General features: G+C 42.0%; 1 protein-coding gene across 2 annotated transcripts in view; it reads left to right on the top strand.

Annotated features, from left to right (window-relative positions):
* The window catches only part of DONSON (downstream neighbor of SON), a 46,906-nt gene extending 34,819 nt beyond the window's left edge, over positions 1–12,087 (top strand). For both annotated transcript variants that reach the window (XM_030199668.1, XM_030199669.1), the window contains exons 8-9: positions 10,019–10,231; positions 11,196–12,087. In XM_030199668.1, the coding sequence (XP_030055528.1) occupies positions 10,019–10,231; positions 11,196–11,333 (351 nt within the window). In that variant the 3' untranslated portion in view covers positions 11,334–12,087. The remainder of the gene's footprint in view (positions 1–10,018; positions 10,232–11,195) is intronic.
* The last annotated feature ends 280 nt before the right edge of the window (positions 12,088–12,367 follow it).

Here is a 12,367-nt window from a genome sequence, read left to right as displayed (position 1 = left end):
CATTGACCCAACCCTCATCCCTACACTATTCCCCATATAACCGAACCTAGGCCTACTTCACCAGAGGTTGCGTCTGGTGAAGTAGGCCTAGGTTCAGTTATATGGGGAATAGTGTAGGGATGAGGGCTGGGCAAGGTTTGGGGGGAGGAGGAGAAGTGGGAGGGAGGGGAGGGGGTGGGAAAGGATCTGTAGTGTGGGGGGGGGGGAGGGAGAAGGGGAAAGACACAAAATTGGGCACTATCTAGATTGGATTGTGGAGTTCAGTTGGACAGAGCTGGTGCCGCCTACACTGCGAGGGTCTTGGAGAGTGCATAACTTAGGTGAGCTCTGTTGCTGTGCCGGGGTAGACAAGAATGTGTGTCTACTGAGAAATGTTCATACGCCACTTCTGTTACAAAAACAGGGCTTCTGGGTGAAGGCTGGGCGCCCGGGAGCCTTAAGAGTACAAAAACTATCTATTTTGTGCAAATGGGTTGGCTGGGATTATGGCTAAACCACCACCCCCCCGGTTGATATCATGGAACGTATCTGGTATCTCCTCCCCAATAAAACGTACAAAAATCTTGACAGTGTTGCAGCGCCACCACGCTGGGATAGCATGCCTTCAAGAAACCAAATTAACGGACGCAGAACATCAAAAGCTTAAACAGCGCTGGGTGGGTGAATGTCATTTTGCTTCCTCTGGAAGTAAAAGAGGAGGAGTAGCAATTCTAATACACAAACGCCTGCAATGCACCTCAAAGTTAATTTGTAAAGATAGGGATGGCAGATACATACTCTTACAACTAAACATAATGGGGCAGGAAGTTTTTCTGCTCAACGTCTATGGCTGAATGTATACGATCATTCTTTTTTCCAACATTTAGTTCGGTTAGGAATCCAATATGGGCACACCCCATGGATAGTGGCAGGGGACTTTAATCAAGTCATGGATGGGTTACAAGACCGCTCGGGCCCGACAGCAAGCTCAGCGTTTGGGACAGGTAAAGGGTTGGGATATTTGAGTACTGCCCTAGACCTCATAGACCCCTGGCGGTTAACGCATCCTACATCTAAAGACTACACACACTTGTCAAGAGCACATGGTTCATGGTCGAGAATAGACTATATATTGATATCCCCAGCTCTGTTCTCCCAAGTGCCACGTGCAGAAATTGGAGAGATGGAGGTCTCAGATCATGCAATGATTTGGATTGAACTGGAGGTGGGGGCAACTAAGTTGCGTCATCATGTCTGGAGGTACCCCGGATATCTGGCAGATGATACGGCCTTTCAGGATTATCTGAAACAAAGATGGTCTCACTTCCTAGACACAAATGGGGGTCATGTGCAATAAGCTAGGTTGTTCTGGGAGACTTCCAAAGTGGTGATTCGCGGGGATATAATTGCCTATATGTGTGCCCGTTCGAGGCGATTGGCAAGAGGAGTGAAACACCTAGAAAACACATATCGAGCTGCGAAGCGGGCACACATAGCTCACCCCTCGAAAGAGACCAAGGAGGTTATGCTGGCCTCTTTGGCAGCCCTCAACACGATGATCCATGAGAAAACAAAGAAACAACTCTTTCATAGATCTTACTCCTTTCACAAACATGGTAATAAATCCGGGAAACTGTTAGCTCGCCTTAACAAAACCTGGGGAGGAAATAGGTTTATCCCAACATTACGGGACACAGAGGGCAAACAAACGAATAACTCAGAGAAGGTAGTACGATTGTTGGAACAATATTATGCAAACCTATATACTGCTCCAGAACAACATTCAGGCCCACCCATTGAAGATTACTTGGCAGACTCTGGAATGCCACACTTGAACCCCGAGGTACTAGAGCAATTAAATATGCCAATACGAGCCAAGGAATTACAAAAGGTAGTTAAATCGCTTAAACGAGGGTCGGCCCAGGCCCGGATGGGTTTGGGGCGGAATACTATCAGTTGCTATTCTCACAAGTGTGTGGCCCTCTTCTGGACTTTTTCGATGAATCCATTAGGTGTGGAGGATTCAGGCGAGAGTCTAATGAAGCCTTGATAACCCTAATCCCAAAAGAAGGCAAACCCCCAGAAAATCCGGGATCATATAGACCTATATCACTCATAAATGTGGATTTAAAGATTTTAGCGAAGGTTCTCTCTGAGCGTCTGTCCCCTTTAATACCAGGTTTGGTGGGAGAGGGCCAGGTGGGGTTTGTGCGGGGTAGACATCCATGCCATAACGTTAGGAAAGCATGTTTAGCTATTGCACAGAGCCTTACCATGAACGAACCGTTGTTGCTGGTCAGCCTAGACGCGGAAAAGGCTTTTGATAAGGTGCGCTGGGATTACCTTTTTCTCGTTCTTATTCACATTGGCCTACGAGGGTGGGTACTCAATGCTATAGCAACGTTATACGCTAATCCAAAAGCTTCCTTATTGGTTAATGGTATACGATCAGACTCCTTTCCTATATCATGTGGCACCAAGCAGGGTTGCCCGCTTTCTCCAATCTTATTTTTGTTATACCTTGAACCCTTGTTGCGCAACATTCAAAGAGATCCAGATATTAGGGGGATCAGACTACATACACAGGAACTCAAAACTCTAGCTTTTGCAGACGATATACTGGTAACATTGACAAAGCCCCAATCCTCCCTACCCCACTTGTTTGGCGCTCTTGAAGAGTTCGGCTGCTACTCGGGTCTATCTTTGAATAGGGGCAAATCAGTGGCACTACCAGTTCAGACCCGGATCCGTACGGCTTGGGAGGGTGATTTTCCGTTGTCCTGGGCAGAGGGTAAACTGAAGTATCTTGGCATATGGCTAACTGCCGACTTGAAATCTCTATATAACCTAAACATAGAACCTCTTAAACTGAAAACTAGACAGACGCTGCAGACGTGGACATCCTTGCCCCTCTCCCTGCTGGGGCGGATAGCCCTTTACAACATGATTCTAATCCCAAAATGGGTCTATGTGCTGCAGGTGTTGCCCTTGTTCCTTAAGCACAAAGAGGACCTGATGTTGACAAGGGTGGTTACCAAATATCTTTGGAATGGGAAAAAACCAAGATTACCAGTATCTAAATTATATCTCCCCAGAGTTAAAGGGGGGTTGGGACTTCTAAACCTAAACCTTCTGTCTGTGGCCAGTAATATGCGACACCTTTCAGATTGGTTCCGTGACACGAGTTATTTTTCGTGCACGAAAATGGAAACCAAGGTGTTTTTCCCCCGTCATTTCAGTTCATGGCTGCATGCTAAACCAGGGGCAGTAAATACGCCCCGGTACTTCTCATCAGTGGTGTCACCTTTAAGACAGACTTGGCGCTGGCTAGGCCGTAAATACGGCTTCCTTGTGACTTGTACTCCGTTACTACCGATACGAGGCAACAGTCACTTCCCCCCGGGGAACACAGCTCGGCTCTTTTCAGATTGGGAAACACATGGTATAAGATACATTCACCAGTTATACTCAGAAGAGGGCACTTTAAAAACTATGGAGGATCTAGATAGAGAATTTGGTACACTTAGAAGAGATTTTTTTGCCTCCTTTCAATTACGACATTATCTGCGATCCCTTCCGCCCGAACACCTGAGTTCACAGATATGGGATCGACTGCTGTCTCTTTTAGCTTTAGATGCTCAAGGGGCAGTCCCTTTAAAATACTATCATTCAGAAATCCGGGAACAACTGGGTGAGAACGATTATGAGCAATTGGCTTTACAATGGAATAAAGACCTACCAATGAATATTCAGTCTGAGTACTTGAAGGCATGCTTTCTGGACATTCCCAGAATATCGGAAAGTGTGGCGCTGCAAGAAACGGCGTATAAATTCCTGTCTCGAATGTTTTTTTCCCCACATAGAGCATGGAGAGCTCATATGGGACAGGAAGACAGATGTCTGAAGTGTGGTCACTCTCCAGCGAACCTTGGCCACATGTTTTGGACCTGCCCCAGAATAACCCGATTTTGGGCACAGGTGTGTAATCATGTGTCAGAATTGTGGAAGATCACTTGGCGGCAAAGGCCACACCTACTATTCCATAAATTCCACTTGACCCAAAAAACACCTAAAGGGCTACGTCTGTTTCTTAAAAGAACGGTACTACTGGGTAAGAAGGTCATCTTAAATTTATGGATCACACCAGACTCTCCAACTTTGTCCCACTGGCGAGCGAGAATGATCTTTCTATGTTCTTTAGAGCGTAGAGCAACGGGCGACCTGGCCTCACCCAGAGGGGAACTATTTTGCTTGACGTGGGCCCCTTTTTGGGACTCATTAACAGAGGTGGCTAGAAGTAGAATTTTGAATTCTTAAAGTTTGGGCCGATGAGTTTGCCCCGGTGCGGTGGCAGAGAAAGGGAGGTGACATGGTTCTGTGATAAGATGAAGGAGATAATGTAAAAGACAGCGATGGTGTTTACCTTTGTCTCTTCGGGACCCTCGTAACTATGAGTTACAATCCGGGGTAATACCCGGGATGACAGTGGTATCAGCTTGACCTAAAAGCACAGTAATGTTTTGTAGCTTAGATATGACCTTAATGTTGGGTAACCCCGTAAGATGAAGGACTGAATAGTAACTATCTGACTCCATATCCATAAGTGATCTTTGGGGATGGGAGGGGGGAGGGGGGATGATAGGGGGGGAAGGGGGGGATTCAAAGCAAAAAGAAAAACTGTCTAGACTACTAGAGGCTATCGGTTGTATGTTACATGGTTACTGTTCTTCGGTTGTATTTTATGGTATAGCCCTGTATATTGTATTACTATTTCTTTAATAAACAGATTCAAACATACATAAAGTAGCACATATGAGTTTATCTTGTTGGGAAGACTGGATGGACCAGACAGGTCTTTCTCTGCCGTCATCTACTATGTTATAAAGTGAATAGGAGGCTGGCTGCATTTTCTGAAGAATGGACCAGAATCACTTCCAGCCAGTGGGTTCTCATGTTGTCAGGGAAGGACACAGATTGGAATTCTTCTGCCACCTAGCAGACACTTTTTTTGGTCTCTCCAGCCAAAACTTTAGCAGTGTTTAACTGCGTTCGAATGACTTCTGGCTCTAAGTGCAGTTGCCCCCCCCCACCCCCACCCATAGCTGGGCATGAGAGAGGGTAAGGCTCATATATTCAGTGTATTTTGTGATGCCAATGAAAGAAGCCATTTTTTCAAACAATTCAGGACTTGAAGGAAGTGAACAAAGTTCTACGGATTCCCCATTTCAAAATGGAGACCCTGCGTATAGTCATGAAAAGGAGTTTCTCACAGCCCTTGAGCTCAATGAAACATAGGAAAGTGATATTTAAAAGATCTGATGTTGAAATCAGTGTTTTTGGTAGCAATAATTTCAGCCAGAAGGATTTTGGAATTGCAAGCTTGGTCCTTTTCTGCTTTTTACAAAAGCAGATGCTTCCATTTGAATGGTGCTCTCCTTTCTTCCCAAAGTAGTTTGTTTTCCATCTGAATCAGGTGGAGTTTACATTGCCATCATTCAGAAAGGAAGGTTAGGGGAATGAGGGCAAAGTTTTGAAGTTTCTAGATGCTCGTAGTGTTGTGATTTTTGGAGGTAACTAATTAATTTTGGCAGATCTGATCAGTTCCTGCTTTTCAGTGGGACCAAAAAAGGTGAGGTGGCCACAAAGATAATAATTGTTAGCTGAAAAAAAACCAATTGCTTTGGCCTATATTCTTAAAGGTCAAGAAGTGCACCAAGGGCTGAAGGTTCATTTTTAACAGCAAGATAACTACTTGGTCTGAGTCAGTCAGTCTCTTCAGAAGACATTTGTAAGGCTGCTACCTGGTCCTTCTTGTAAACTTGACAAAAAAAATGCAAGCTGGATGTTCAAGCAAGAAAAGTGGCTGCTTTCGGAGCCAGAGCTTTGTTGGCAGGAATGTCATCTTCCCACCCACCCAATGTAAGGATTGCTTTGTTACATCTGATTTATTCTGGATTAGTCTAGTTAATAGTTAAGATGAAAAGGAAGAAAAAATTTGGTCTTACCTGGTAATTTTCTTTCCTTGAGTTTCCCCGTCACCACAGAGGGGGTTTGCTTACATGCTGTTTTCTTTTCTACTTCGTGTAGCCGTTGGCGATGAGCCAGTGACTCTTTCTGGATTTAAGGTTGTGCTTCTTATTTTAGAGCCCTGAGTTTTTTCTTCTCAGGATACGAGTTTGATTGTTTTACATTTTTGCTGGTGCACATTGGCTTTGATTACAGGAATACTGATGAGATATGGCTGCATGGTACCTCTGATAGGACAGAGCTCATAGCACTTGGGTCTCAATCTCCATATGTTGGTTGATGAGCATAACCTATACGTTCTGGACTGGTCTTGGACTCAAGGAAAGAAAATTAGTAGGCTAGACCAGATTTGTTCTAATCTATGAAGCACATTGGAATCCTATTTGAAAGTTAAGCATATTGTTATAAAAGGGTATCTATAAGTCCCAAAAAGCGTCATATTTATGAAGACAATATAGATACCTATATGCCTTTATAAAATTTGCCTCCCGCTCCATTGCCAATAGCTCAAAAGCTAATGCACAAATTTACATCAGCTGTGAAGACGGTGCAAATGTCTGTACTGTTTGTACCCACATACTTTGCTACTGTTCCTCTACTCCCACTTCTCTATGTCTTACCTCTGAGACATGAGTAACCTTCTGGAGGTCTCCTGGAGGGTGGACCCTTGCCCCCCAGCAGAGCCCCAGGCAAGAAAATTTCTGTCTACTAAATAAGTATTAGACATAATAAATGTTTATTCAAATTGTCAAAGAAGCCAATCAGTAATTATTGAAATAGTAACAAATAAATTCCCAATATAGTATGTAGCAAATAAAAACAGAGTTTTCCTTGGGAGCTGTCAATATGTCCACCTGCTAGTGGACACACTGAGGCTTGCCATCCTCAGTTTTGTTTCCTCTTAAATACTTTTTCTTCTTTTCTTATTATATTTGCTTGTTAGACTAATATCATGATTTTTATTATCATGTTACCCAAGATCCTTCCATAATACTAATTGTCTATCTTATTATATATTTCCACTATTCATGATGTATTGTAAGCCACATTGAGCTGCAAAGAGTTGGGAAAATGTGGGATACAAATGCAATAAATAAATAATTCTTCATTATCGTAATTATAATTACCCATCTTACCTAATGAATATGCATCTTTCCAGAATATTCTGTTCCAGCACGTTCCATCAACTTCTATCATTTATTCCTTCAAATTGACAGGGCCTATCATGCACATAAGCATATGTTTTCATTTGCTAATGGCTAAAGTTACAATGTTACTGCCCCCACCCTCTTGCTAAGGCTACAATTTTATCCACACCCACTTACTTCTCCTTCTAATTGTTTATCTGGAGACTGCAGGTGTCCTTAGTCATAGGAGTCTCTGGCTCTTAGTTGCTGACCAGCAACTTATCACAAGTTATCATAGGCCAAATGTCAAACCACAATCTTAGAAGGGTAGCTTTCACAAAAAAAACTCATTTATAGCTGTGTTGCAACTCTTAAGTCTGCTCCCAACTCAAGAAAAGCAAAATAGCTATATTAAAAACTAGAAATATGAAGGTTTTGCACCTTGCTATGGCCTCTGTGATATACACACTGAACTATTAGCCCTAGAACATCTAAGTTTCCAAGTTTATTTGTTTGATATATCGTGTCATTGAGCACCTGAGCAGTTTACAAAATAAGAGTAGGCAGAAAAGAACTACAAAATTAATAGGAAAGAGAGAATAAAACAACAAAAAAGTAAGAAATTAGAGCATAAACATATATCAATTAACTACCCAAACATAGACACACACAAAACATATAAATATAAACAGAGTTCGGCAGAGGCCCAAGCATGCTTCTGTAATCCCTCTCAGTCTGGGAAGACTGTTCTAAATAGGTCTTTAAGCCTTCCTTAAATTTAACCAAGGATTTTTCCATACAGAGATAATGGAAGTTGGTTCCAGAGTTAATGTCCTACAACACCAAAGAACCGCTTGCGAGGACACATCAAACGCATAGAGGCATGTGAAGACACTACCAATAGATTAGATTATGATGGTCTTAACAGACGGCCAGGTTCATAATGGGTCAAATATTGCACAAGATATGTTGGTATACCACTAGCTCGAACCCTGAAAACCAGCAGAAATAAAACCAGTCGAGATTATACTGGAAGCCAATGTTCTGATTGGTTCACAGGAGTAGTATGATCATATTTCAGTGTACCCCTGAGCAGACGTGCTGAATTTTGGACAAGATGAAAATGTTGGAGAAAAGGCAGCTGAGGGGAGATATGATAGTGGTCTATAAGATAATGAATGGAACAAGTCGATGTGGAGCGTCTGTTTACGCTTTCCAAAAATTCCAGGACAAGGGGGCATGCGATGAAGCTGCACTGTGGTAAATTTAAAACGAATCGAAGGAAAGTTTTCTTCACTCAACGCGTAGTTAAACTCTGGAATTCGCTGCTGGAAAAGGGGGTGAAGGCGGTTAACTTAGCGGACTTCAAAAAAGGGTTGGATGGCTTCCTGGAGGAAAAAGCCATAGAATGTTATTGAATGGACGAGGGAATAATACAGTATTTCTAGGATGAGCGGGACAAATTGCTTGTTCTTTTGGCCGCTGTCAGTGACAGGGTGCTAGGCTCGATGGACCCTTGGTCGGTCCCAGCATGGCGATGCTTATGTACTTATTTGACCTAATCAGTAATTCACTACAATGGTCTAAGCTAGATATAATCAGAGAGTGAAAAATAACCTGTAAAGCGGCAGTCGTCAAAGAGTGACAAATTGGATAAATTGGACGCAATTTGTAAAAACAAGATTTTCACTGAACTAATGTGGTCATTAAAAGAAAATGAGGAATCAGAAATTACCCCAATACTTTAGTAGATTGCACAACAGGAAGAGTAGTATCTGATATAGAAAATGAAATCCAACGGGATAATTGTTCTGAATAACCAAACATTAAAACTGTAGAATTTTCAAGATTCAACTTGAGACAATGAGAATAAAGTCAACCTGCGCCTCTAGAGTGTTTCCATTAGTAATTGCAGTTCTGCCAGTGAATTTATCAGAGAGTAGCGCAAGTATTTGATCATTTGCATATGCAAATATGACAACCCAGGGACTGTATATGCATGCATGATTGTACCTTATTTTTTATGTACTCGGTACACCTGCCTTTCATGCATGTATGTGGCACATACTTAAAATCCCCTTTTGTGCATGTAAAATGAGCTTTGCTTTGCAAGCAGACAGAGCTTTATAAAATTATTTAATGAGTGGTAGCATTGAATGAGAAAAGTGATTTCCCCCCCCCCCCCCCCCAGCAAAAAAAAAAAAAAAAAAAAGCTTAAGTCTTGTGTCCTGTCATAGGGAAAGTGGAGGAGTGTCAGTGACCCTTGGCTCAAAAAGAAATTGATCTGGGTTTAAAAGGTTTGGACAAGTTCTTGGGGGAAAAGTCCATAATCTATTAAGATGGACATGAGGAAAGCTACTACTTATCCTGGGGGTCAGTAGCTTAGAATCTTGCTATTTGGGATTCTTCCAGGTACTGTTGGAGGCAGCATACTGGACTAGATGGACCATTAGTCTGACCCAGAATGGTTATTATTGTATTATGACAAGTGTCCCAGAGATAGATTGGAAAGAAACATTGGCCAGAACAAGAACCTGAGGGCTTATCTCATAAAGTGGAACCAGGTTGATAAAGGCATCAGTTGCCTTAGCAACCCTGGGTTAAGGAAAGCATTGCAATATGGGATATAACAAAGACCAGGCCCATTGTATTTCCTGGCATGGTCCCCATGCAATGCTTTTCTTTACTGCAGGGAGAGATTTTGGAGGAAGAGAATAAAAAACTCGAAAATATTGAAGCAAAAAAATATATGTACTGTATACTGTAAAAGTAGTGTGTCCCATGCTCTTAACATGTTGACTGATGCCTAAATTTGTAAAGTTTTCAGTGCTTCACAAGTACCTGTTCACACAATTTGAAAATGGGTTGTATTTTTTTTTCCACAGGCTCGTAATGTAAGTGTGAAGACACAGAATCAAACTAAGTACGAGGATAAGTTTAGTTTGGAGATTACTGGTCCTGTTATGCCTCATACTCTGCACCTTTTGACATTTTTGCTGAAATCTGCCCAGAAAGGATCATTTTGTGCTACACTTTTCACTCATGAACCAACTGCAGTATTCAATGCTGGTACAAAAATGGAGAGAATCATAAATAAGGCAAGTGTCTGGTTTAGGGGAACGTTATATTTGCTAGTGATTTAGTATCAAAGAGCTAATTGGCCTGACTTAAGGCCTTTTGTACCCCAAATAGAGATGCTCCAAAGGGAGTTGTAGTCATTGATACAATTGACACCCGGTGACCTGATTTTGGAGTACCTAATACAGGGTGTTGGCCATAAAAACCATACTTCAATTGGTGAGTAAGCCTTACATGCACATGGTTTTGCTTTTTAAACCCAAAGGTGAATCCTAAGGGTGGTTGAACAATTAGGTATAAACTGTGTTGTTTCTGGCTTGACTTGTTTTGGACTGCTTTGGATCCTGCTAATCTGTACATCTGCTGTCTTAGCATAGTATAGAAGAAAATGATTTATGTTACTTTAACTAGTGACCCCTCAGTTCTCGATTTCTTAAAAGGTGTATCAAATTTCCATACTAGGACAAAACAATTACCCCTCACGTGCACCCATTGCAAATTGTGTAAATATTCTGGACTGTAATTTTGTTTTTGGGAGGCACTCAAGTACATAACAGGTGCAAATTTGGTACTGTGTGTTACTCTTTACCCACTTTTGCAATGCTTGTATAGCACCAGTCATTAAGTATGTTGCTCTGTCTAACCTGGCCCACTTGGAGTTTCTGTACTTTGCTTATGTAGTTAAGCAATTACTTCTGTATTCCTTGGTGCAATGGGTTAGGTGCTTCTAGTTTTGTTCACATGTTCCCCTTTTAAATTTACAGTGTTGTGCGTACTGGACATATAACTGCTCCAGGCAGGTTCTGGAATGGGACGCTTTCCTGTAGTCAGATTTCAGTTTGTACTGCTGTCAGTGTTTCTCCCACTCTTCTCTGTATGACTAAATGCATGAGTCCAAGTGACTACCGAGCTGTTTAGTCTGCCTAATAACTGTATTTTGAGTGGCTCTGTTCCTAATATATTGATGAATCCATGTTTCTACAGGAGCCTGTTTGCAAAGAACTTGCCAACTATGGGTTGCATCCACTAACATTGGATCAGCTTATTCAGCCACCACTACTGGGAAAATCTTCACTACAACATTTAGAAATGAACAACAACTACTATATGTGGAAGTCCTGAATCTGTCTGCCTCATATATTTCATGAAAGAAGACTTTGCCGCGTTTGTTCTCATGTGAAATGACATCATATAGTCAGCTAATGTTCTTGACTGAGCAAGAAGCATTGTGTACTTGTTTAATGGAACAGAAAGCAGTTCTAAGACGTTTTTGTGAGCACTTAAGTAACTTTCAGCGTGAACTATTTTGGCAAAGCTGCTGCCAAGTTTTAATAGGGAGATGTTGCCTCTCCTGTTGGTCAGTGATGGCAGTGCATGCTTTTAAGAATAATGATCTCTTCCTTCATTTGTGCTAAGTAGAAGCAATGGTGTGCAGCCGCTGCAGTCTCCACCTGAACTTATGAAACAAGTGACCAAAAATTCAGAAACCTGTTCTTGCAGCTGCTATCATAAGGCTTAGCAATTGCTCCTACTGTGTGTTAATTACCCCAAACCCATCTGCTTTACTATACTTTTTAATCTGCAGGTATGTTCCTTGTAAGTATGTTAATCTAGGAGCTGGTTTGTGACTGTGAAGCCAGTATATACCAGGAACAATCTCTTAGTGCATGCTACCGATATAGCCAGGAGGAACTGATGCAAGATGAGCTATGCTTTTGTTGCTCAGCAAGCCTGAAAAAGGACGCAGCACATCAAGCAAGGTTTGTTTAGTGTCCGCCCTGCCTACAACAAGCATATTATACTGAACTTCCTTTTCAGTATTTTGGTTGTACACTGCCATCTTTAATATAAAATGCTAGCTGCTTTTTATTCTGAAATGTGAATTAAAATTTTTAATATTTTTTAATCCAGTGCAAGACTTGGTTTGTAAGGAAAATATGCATGGGATTATGTCTTATTTTATTTATTTTTGTTACATTTGTACCTCGCGCTTTCCCACTCATGGCAGGCTCAATGTGGCTTATATGGGGCAATGGAGGGTTAAGTGACTTGCCCAGAGTCACAAGGAGCTGCCTGTGCCTGACGTGGGAATCGAACTCAGTTTCTCAGGATCAAAGTCCACCACCCTAACCACTAGGCCACTCCTCCACTAACAG

This window comes from Microcaecilia unicolor, chromosome 4 (assembly GCF_901765095.1).
Source record: "Microcaecilia unicolor chromosome 4, aMicUni1.1, whole genome shotgun sequence".
In the NCBI taxonomy this organism is placed as follows: Eukaryota; Metazoa; Chordata; class Amphibia; order Gymnophiona; family Siphonopidae; genus Microcaecilia; species Microcaecilia unicolor.
Note: the sequence above shows the minus strand (reverse complement) of the source record. Positions and strands in the feature narration are given on the sequence as shown.